Genomic DNA, 9,772 nt, shown 5'->3' with positions numbered 1-9,772 from the left:
CCCCAAAAGACTAATAAAGGTGTAATTTGGTACAGTTTCCTAAGCCAAGTAACTACGTACAGACTTGGTTGATTAGAAACATAAACAAAACGAACATGTTAGTTTGTAACAAAAAGGGTTAATTATTTCAAATACCACTACCATAAACTCAAGAAAATACAAAATACCAGAACAAAAGTACAACACATGAAAGTTATCATTTTTTTTTTAACAATATGTAATTTTAAGAAAAATAAATTTACTGTACGTTAAATATGCAATTAACAAGTTTGATCCAATATCTCAGTAACTCCACCGGGCTGTTTTGAGAGTTACATGCGGGATTGCTAGTCTTGTTTATTATACAAGAAAAAATTGGTGAAATTAGTTACATGTATATATTTCTTGGTAATGTATTCTATACACTTGAAGCACGATTAAATGTACATAACAGAAACATTATTGTTTGTTTCTTTATAAAAAATTTAAGACGTTCTGGGTTTGCATTCTATTCTGGGAGGTTTGTATTTTGAGTTTACTCAGCAATATGAATAATAGTCAATAAATAAAAGAAATAATACATACATACATAGAATAAAATAATTTATCAGCCATAACTGCTTATTACATTAAAAAAGTGATAGATTTCTTCTTTATCATAAACAGCAACTTGAGTTCTACATTCATTACAATAAACCGGATGATAAACTTCTTTCGTTTTTTCTGAAGATTGTTTCATTTTCTCCGAGTTTTTATTGGAATTTGGGTAAGTTAAATTTTCGGAATAATCCACAGAACAGTTCATAACAAACATAGCACGGTACTGATTAGGGTATCGCTCGTGTCTTTGACAATCAACACAGATTGTTGTCATACATGCAGGACAGTCTAACAAGGCGTCGGAAGTTGGTCTCTTAGGTGTCTTGGAAGATTTGTGCTTTGTAGGTTTTTCGGTGCCATCGGCCAAATTAAACCGAACTGATTTCTTACCTGCGCCTGCTTTAGTCTTAGGCGTGAGTTTTGGTCTGTCGGTCTTTGTAGTTTTTGTTTTGGAACCTGGAGGTGGCATGAATTTGACAAACTTTTTGTGTGGGTTGCGCCTTCGTTCGTCCATCCATAATTGGTCTTTTGCATCCATTGTTGGATCATAGAAGAGTTCGTCGTTAGACATGACTCTGTGATGCTTTTTCTTTTTGCTTTTGTTTTCAGTGGAAGTATCTTCTTCATCGGAATCAAAATAAATATCGTTGTAGAACTTATTATTTTCACCGCCATCATTACCATCACCACTTGTAGAAGCGACTGACGTAGTGACGCTTGTGGTGGGTTCGCTTCCAGCTGCATGTAGGTGTCTTTGAGGTTCAGAAGAACTGAGGTTTCGCTTGAGTGATTCGAGGTTCTGTGAGAGCTCGTATTCCATTTCATCTTCGAAATCGCTGCTGTCCTGTTCCAAAATGGATTTTGGTTTGACTTTGGAGAAAGTTGTTCTCTTACAGCGATTATCTGCTTGTCTCACAACAATACTAATATCATCATCAGAACTTTCGGAAGAATTCCCTTCACTGTTATCATCGAAATCCAAATCAAGATAGTCTTCATCGTCTGTACAATTAAACATAATGCAATCACTATAGAAATGTCCTCATAAACAATCTTGGACAAGTTTTTAGCGGAACATGAAAATAAATACAAAACGAGGCTGATTGGCCAAAGGGAGACAACTCTAATAGCTTTAAAACCGGTTATCATAATAAAATAGTTCACGCTAAATATTTATCCTAAATGTAGCCTGGGTTATGTGTGTGTGTGTGCGTGCACGCTCATATATATACACAGGCGCACGCACAAACACACACACACACACACACACACACACATTTTATTAAAAAGCAGCAAAAATATCACAAAAACTGTTACTCAAAGTTTCACGTTCCCGTTCGCTGGGCAGTTTTGTTTATTCGAGTACTATTTTTTCCACCCTGTTTCGCATTTATGTGCTTACTCTGGTGTTAAAACGGAGGTAGCTGATGAAGTAGAATGTTCTCTATGTGGCTTGTGTGTTTTCTCATCTCTGTTTTGTTTGCAATGTCCTGTACCCAAAGATGCACCTATACATACAGGCGGATGTCGGTATGCACATACCTGTACGTATATATGCATATACTCATTTACTATTTCGGATCTTTTTTAAAACGGGGGCCACATTTTTCATTAACGAAACACTTTGAAACTTGGAACACTAGTAGAATGTGTCATATAAAACATCTTTTTCTCTTAGTCTTCTTTAAAAAAAAAGAAATCCCTAAGTTATTCCATGTTAAAGTTGCCGTATTTCTGTAATTTCAACCAATCACTGACGTCCATTCAGCCGATATATATATATATATATAACCTCGTGGGCATCGGTACCATTTTCCTCTTTCTCCGTTCTTCCATTCTCCGAACTTTCCATCTTTCCGACGAAGGGCTACGCCCGAAACGTCATACACTCTCTCTTTCCTTTCCTGAGCGTCCAATAATACTATCCATATCACGTCCTCACTTTGTTGTTTTTTTGTTATTGTTTTTTTTAACTATATATATATATATATATATATATATATATATATATATATATATATATATATATATACTAGCAGAGCCACCCGGCGTTGCCCGGGAATGAAATTGTTGCTTATTGGTACTTGGAAACTTTTACGATAATTAAAATGGGGCTTAAATGAAAAAAATTCACACAGCGAATATACCACGTTATTGTTTCACTGTTATATACACAGATATACATTGACGCATGTCAGTCGAAAAATGAAAGTAATACTTACTTTAACACTCAATGGTTTTACACTTTTGTATATGGCATGTACATACTATTCATGTAAGTGCTTCTTCATATACTATGTTTCCTGTCTTGCCATGTTTATCACTGAGAATGTAGAGGTTATTTTCATCTCCAACTCTAGAACATCCAACATACAGCTGACCATGTGAGAAGCAAGGTTGAAGGAGGTTAAGTCCCACCACCTTTAAAGATTGACCTTGTGCTTTGTTGATAGACATTGCAAAGGTAAGTTTGACTGGAAACTGCAGTCTCTTGAACTGAAAGATTAGATCATGTAAAATGAAAGGTATCCTTGGAATGAAGACATTCTCACCCATCATGCTGCCTGTAATTATTGTTGCTTCCAACACATGGGGCATGGCTGTTTTAACAACCAACCTTGTTCTATTGCAGAGTCTGGGTGCATCAAGGCTTCTTAATAGCATTATGGGAGCACCTATTTTCACGATCAGAATGTGTGGTGGAAATCCTGGTGGCTGAAATGAATTGAGGAACTCCACTGGGTAATGCGTTGCCTGTTCTTGATCAGGGACAGAGTTAATTGATCTGTATGAACATTCAGGTCCTGGAAGCTGAGTTAACAAATTTAAATTCAGCTTGTCTACAGAATCATTCCTTGGTGTCAGAATTGTTCTTTCACATAGCCACTTGTGACTAACCCTAACCCTAACCCTAACCCTGGTTAGTAAATTATGAAATTACTTACATCAGTAAATGTGAACTTGTTAGCGATTGAAAACGTAAACTTTTATTGAGAACAGTAACGATTGAAGTGAAAGTGAGGTTGAAGTGAAATTTGTCAGTCAGTGAACCAAAGAGCCAGTATCGAAGGTACCAGAAAAAAGAAAACCTCAGCAACAGGGAAACACGAAACCGTACTTCTGTTAGTAAATGATGAAATTACTTACATCAGTAAATGTGAACTTGTTAGCGATTGAAAACGTAAACTTTTATTGAGAATAGTAACGATTGAAGTTAAAGTGATGTTGAATCGAAATTTGTCACTCAGTGAACCAAACAGCCAGTATCGAAGGTACCAGAAAAAAAAAACTTCAGCAAGAGGGAAACAGAAAACCGTACTTCTGTTAGTAAATTATGAAATTACTTACATCAGTAAATGTGAGTAAACTTTTAGTGCGAACAGTAACGATTGAAGTTAAAGTGAAGAAAAAACTATGGCTACCAGAAGTTGACATTGAGGAACCTTTTTAAAGAAGTGAATCTTAAATATAAAGCAATATTATTTATCTTAATAAAAAAAATCAAATGAAGAGCCTAAGATTTATCCGAGGTCAAATTATTCCTGCATCACAAGTATGGAAGTAAATGGTGAAGCCATTTTCACGTGATAAGTGATTACACACACATCTCTGTTTTATATATAGTATAGATATAGATATATTATTTATTTCACACACACAGACACACACACACACACACACACACACACACATGTCAGGCTGGGTAGAAAGTAAGTAACGTTTTGAAACATGAAATTCATCACAATATATTTCATCAAAGTAAGTACCATTACAATCAACACATTTTTGCCAATTCTGATAACATAAAATCTGGAGTTCTGGAGCTGATGAACTCTTTGAATTCACTTTCAGCATCGGTTTGATTTTTGAACACTTTCTCTCTCCAGAAACCATCAAAGTGCTTGGAAAAGTGGTAGTTGGTAAGAGAAAGGTCTGGGGAATAAGCTGGGTAGGGAAGAACTTCATAGGCAAGTACCCTCAACTTCTGGAGCATTATTAGTAAAATGGGTGGTCATGTGTTGTCATGAAGAATGATTGGCCCTCTTCTATTGACCAGTCTGGGATGGAGGAATAGCAGTTTTTTGTTCATTTTGGCAATTTCATGGCAATATATTTCTGCAGTAATGGTTTTTCCAGATTTTAAGAAGTTATAGTGGATGAGTCTAGCAGTACACCACCAAACAGCTACCATAACCTTCTTTTTGAAGAACTCAGGTTAAAGGGAAGGTTTTTGGTACTTCATTTTGGTCCAGTCACTGAGATTAATGTGTTTTTATTATTGTACAGAATCCACTTTTCATTGCAAGTGAGAATACGGTCTAGAAATGGATCAGTCTGGTTACTGAGAAGAAGCAATGAACACAAATTTCATATCTGTGCATTTTCTGATTTTCATTCAGTTCATGTGGTACCCGTTTATCAAGCTTTTTTGATTTTCTAATTGCATGCAAATGGTTGCAGGCAGTTTTCTGGTTAACTTGAAGTCCATTTGCCACTTTTTGAGTGGTTTTATGTAGATCTTTCTCAATGACGGGCTTTAATTGGCTGCCATCAATGACAGATGAGCGTCCACTACACTCATGATCTTCGAGACTCAGGTCTCTACTGCAAAATCATCTAAACCATTTTCAAGCTGACCACTCACTGGTTATTTCCTCACCAAAACTTTTCGTTGATATTGTGAGCAGTTTCAGCTACTTTACGTCCCTTTTTTAGAAGTTGAATGGCAAAATTGCTCGAATATTGTGCTTTGACAGTTCCATTTCAGATGACTATAACATATTTCTTTTATTTCCTACAAGGAGATTACACAGAGGGGGACACTTACATACATAAATATGGTGTTACAATCATAAAAATAAAATTATAATGAAATTGGATGATTATGAATTTAAGAATTTACAAGTATGAGATTTCCTCTGGAATTAATGCTCTTGAGGTTCTAATTAATCTGCCAGTGCTTTTTTTCCCCCCCTAATAACATTGTTGTTTTTTCCTCTGTCATCATTTCTGATGGTCCCATTTGCCCACACCATCTTTACCACTGATATCCATCTGTACGTAAATACACTTTGAGACAGACACTTTCTCTCTAGATGGATCTTGCTTAGCAGGTGGTAGTTGAAATAACTAACCAACCCTTGTCAGAGATAAAGTTACCTGTCTCAATTCTTCTTCCATGTGTTGTCCATACTATATCGTTCAATATGGCTACTACACAGAAAAAACACACTTTCCTTTCCTTATTAAAGGATGATGGACTCAGCCGATATCTGTACTCCTTCTGCATCCAACACCAGCTGCTTGACATAGGCTATCAGCCTCCTCAATTCCACACATTGTACAAAGGCATGTGGGACAGTTTCACTGTGCCACTTGCACCTCGGCATGTGGGAGGGACGCCAAAACCATGCCTTGACAGCCTCTTTCGAACCGGTAAAGCTAATTGGTAGCACAACCAAGTCAGGGATTTCTGGAAGTTATCTAGATTCCCTGGCCCAAATGTCCTTCCGAACAGGTTGATTAACTGGTCTCTATCGAAGCCTAGAGTTTTCCCCCAGACGTTCTCAGACTTGTACTCTACCAACCCAATATAGAAATTCGCAGTGGTAGCCCTGTTGCCGGTATTGCTCACTCAGGAGAGCAGAGTGAGTGCTTGTCTGCACTCCAGCTGCCATTTTCCCAATTTAGGTCTACACCTGATCCATGGGCCTAAGTTCAGCATGGATATTAATTGTGGGAAGAAGAATTTAACATGAGGTGACCACACCTGTTCACCATCCAGGTAGAGCCAGAGATGTCTCAGCCTCAACGTAAATTTGCATATCATCAGCCAAGGCATCTCTAACCTACCCTTTAGCGGTTTTTGGTAGCAGATAGAGCGCCTCACAAGTGGTGGTTTCTCCTTCCACAAAAAGCGGAATAGGAGCTGTTCCAACTTGTTCAGCCACAACTTTGGGCAAGTCGATTAGGTGGTAGGTTATCACAGATGCTATAAACACCTGTGCAACCTTCACCCTCCCTAGCAAGGATCACATCCTCCCAGACCAGGTTTGGGTCACCTTGCTTGTGACCTCACTCCAGTTTTTCTCTATCTGGAGATCTGGCTCAAACCAGACGCCAAGTAGTTTAACCAGGCCCTTCGTCCAACATCCTACGACACTGTTTGGAGGCATTGACTTGCCTCTCCAGGTGCCAAGTTGCAAGCCAACTGATTTTTCCTGGTTAATTTTTGCCTGCCACCACTTCGTATATTTTGATGGCGTCTTCTGTATAAGGTGGTTGCCTGTCATCAGATACAATGATGGTAACATCATTCACGTATGCCGTCGCTCCTCTCCCGTAATACAGATCACATGGATTGCCCCTTGCTGCCCCCAATTTTCGCAGCAGTGGCTCAAGAGCCAATTGATACAGAAGGGACTGGGGGCAACCCTGGCAAACTGAATGCTCGATTGCAAACGGCTTCAAGAAGAAACTGTTCACCTGGACTACAGACTCGATGTCACTATATATAGCGCTGATCCAAGCTCGAAAAGTCGAGCCCAGTCTGACCACCTGGAGGACCGCCGCCAGACACTGAAATCAACCCTATCAAAGGCCTTAGACTGGTCCAGATTCAACAGTGCCCCATCTTTGCCAGGGACTTTACTAACCTGCTCTATGGTGTAGCATATGAGGTGAAGGTTGTCATGTATCGTCCTTCCTGGGATGGTGCATGGTTGTGCCTCCCCCACCAGGTCTCCCATGACAAGCCTCACTCTCTTGGCTAACACCTTGGCCAAAATCTTTAATTCTGTGTTTAGCAGAGTTATGGGTCTAAAATTTTTAATGATATCCACCTTGCTCGAGTCCTTCCTGATCAGTGTCACTACTCCCCGGCTCACAGGTCTGGGAATTCTCCCATTCTGCTGCCAGTTTGCATAAACACTGGCCAGTATGTCCTCAAATAAGTCTGGCATACTTTTATAAAATTCGTAAGGCAGACCATCCAATCCTGGTGACTTGTCTCCGGGGCACTCGAAAAGCATTTCTATAACTTCTGCAGCTGTGATCAGTCTTTCACAGTGCTCAGCCTCTTGCATCGAGATACAAAGGGGATTCCCATGGTCCAGCGCCCTGCCCCTCCCAAACAATGTGGCAAAGTGCTCATAAAAGGCCTCACACATCTCCTCCGGTCCTTGGATCAATCATCCATGCTCATCCACCAAAGACCTTATCATGGCTCCAATACCATGTTAGGTTTCTACCATGCGAGCCCACCTGGCAACATTGATACCCTCGTGGCCCAGTGCACGTGCTTTTGCCCGAACCCTGCATCCTTCATGTTTGACACTGAAGTGTCGGTCCAAGACCGATCTCACTGCCAAAACTTGGGGTACAGAGCCCACTCTCAGTGCCACTTCTAAGGCCTTAACTAGTTTCCCTTCTACTCTAGTCTGCTCTAGATTTAACTGCTTGTTAAATCTAATTGACTCAAGTCGAATGGCTCATTTGAGGGCATACCACCACCAGTTATTTAACACAGTGCTGGTTACTAACTTTATAATCTGACTACAGTAAGCTCTGCAAGCCAAAAGGGGCTTGTTCAACTTCCAGTAGCCAGATCCCTGTCTATGTACTTTATCTATATGCATCCTACACGTCACTAATTTGTGATCCGTGTAGGAGACAGGTAAATTGTGGACAGCTAAAACTAGACTTATCTCTAGAATTAACTGTAATCCTGTCTATGATTGATCCATTGTTATTACTCCAATGGCAGGTTAATTAATTTTGGGAGTGCCCTAAGCTTTGTTATGTCTTTAGTCTGTCTAGTCTTAATTTCTTGGAAATTTTGTCATAAATGAGGATGTTTTTCTCATCCTCACTATGGAAAATTTTTGTTTGTAGATGAGGTCTAATCACCCCTCTCAAGTAAAGGCTGGTGCTTTTATACACCACCACTGTTGTCTCAGGCTTGCTTCCCTTCACCACTCAAACCTTGTATTTCCTGTTCTCCTTCTTTTGTTTCTCTTTATTCTTCTCTCCTGGGGTAAGTAGCTCTGACGATGGCTCCACATTTGTTCTTCTGGCCACCTTTATTTGCTTCTTTTTAGGAGTCGCCTCTTGAGATTTGGTTGGCAACTCTATCTGTTCTTTTGTTACCGTTACCGTCTGAAACTCCATGTCTTCTTCGGAGAATGTCTCTATAACCTTCTCCAGCTCTTTTATGCTTCTCTCCTCTTCCTTTTGTTTCTTGCTGCTGGCGGTAGCCCTCTGGGTAATGGCCTCATTGGCCAGGGCTACCGCCGCTTTTTTTCTTCCTCCTTTTTCCCTTCTTTGGGGCTTTCTCCCCTTTTGTCTCCTTCTGCAGAGGCAAGCATGTGGATATCTGGTGCTCCTTCTTTCCACACCTGAAGCACCACGGCTTCCTCACCTCCACATTTACCATTAGTACTGTCTCCTCTCCAATATGAATCTTGTTGGGGAGACTTTCGATGTCGCTAGATGTGGCCTGTGCTAATATTTCCAGAGTCTGACCCTTCCAGTTCAGTGGGGAATATCTGGAAATTTGGATGATGTTAATTTTATTTTCCCTTTGGAAGAGTAGTATGGCCAAAACCTATGCAACCTCCACTTCTGGAGGAATTGCATTAATTTGTATCTGGAACATTCTATGTCCCAGATATAATGGTAACAGTGCCATTTCCTCATTTTGCAAGATTCAAATTGAGTATTCGTGGGCCTTCTCCACTGACTCGAACCTTGCCTCCACCATTGCATACTTGGTGCCTTGGATCAGATATGTAATTTCCTTCATCACTGGCCTGAGGCATTTTTCAATTTGTTTTTCGTCGAAATGAACAATCTTCTTGTCGACCATGTCAAACGTTTTGTAAACAATAACTTTTTCTTTCTTTTTGTTAATTATTTCACTTGGGGGAGCAATTTTGCTTTCCCCACCATCTTTGGTAATCATTCCAAAAAAAGATTGTATTTTAGCTTTTTCGAACTGAATAAATTCTTGTTGCACTCCCACAACAGAGGCAAAATTTATTTTAACAGGTTTATTGTTATCTTCTATAGAAGAAATTTAAAAAAAAATGTTTTAGACAGTTCCTCCTCTAACACAGAAGTGAAAACAAATAATACAAAACAAAATTCAAATCCTTCCCCCTTAAGGGAGGATAACAATTCAAAAAAACTTTTC

The 9,772-nt window shown here is 39.4% G+C and overlaps 1 protein-coding gene across 1 annotated transcript; it reads right to left on the bottom strand.

Moving 5' to 3' along the window:
• Positions 1–565: 565 nt before the first annotated feature.
• Positions 566–1,777, bottom strand: LOC106880790 (uncharacterized). The gene has a single exon (XM_014930906.3). It carries the CDS (start codon positions 1,595–1,597, stop codon positions 587–589), a length of 1,011 nt encoding a protein of 336 aa, XP_014786392.1. The 5' UTR covers positions 1,598–1,777; the 3' UTR covers positions 566–586.
• Positions 1,778–9,772: the final 7,995 nt, after the last annotated feature.

Source organism: Octopus bimaculoides, chromosome 3 (genome assembly GCF_046866305.1).
Source record: "Octopus bimaculoides isolate indiv1 chromosome 3, ASM4686630v1, whole genome shotgun sequence".
In the NCBI taxonomy this organism is placed as follows: Eukaryota; Metazoa; Mollusca; class Cephalopoda; order Octopoda; family Octopodidae; genus Octopus; species Octopus bimaculoides.
This window is presented reverse-complemented; position numbering and strand designations above follow the sequence as displayed.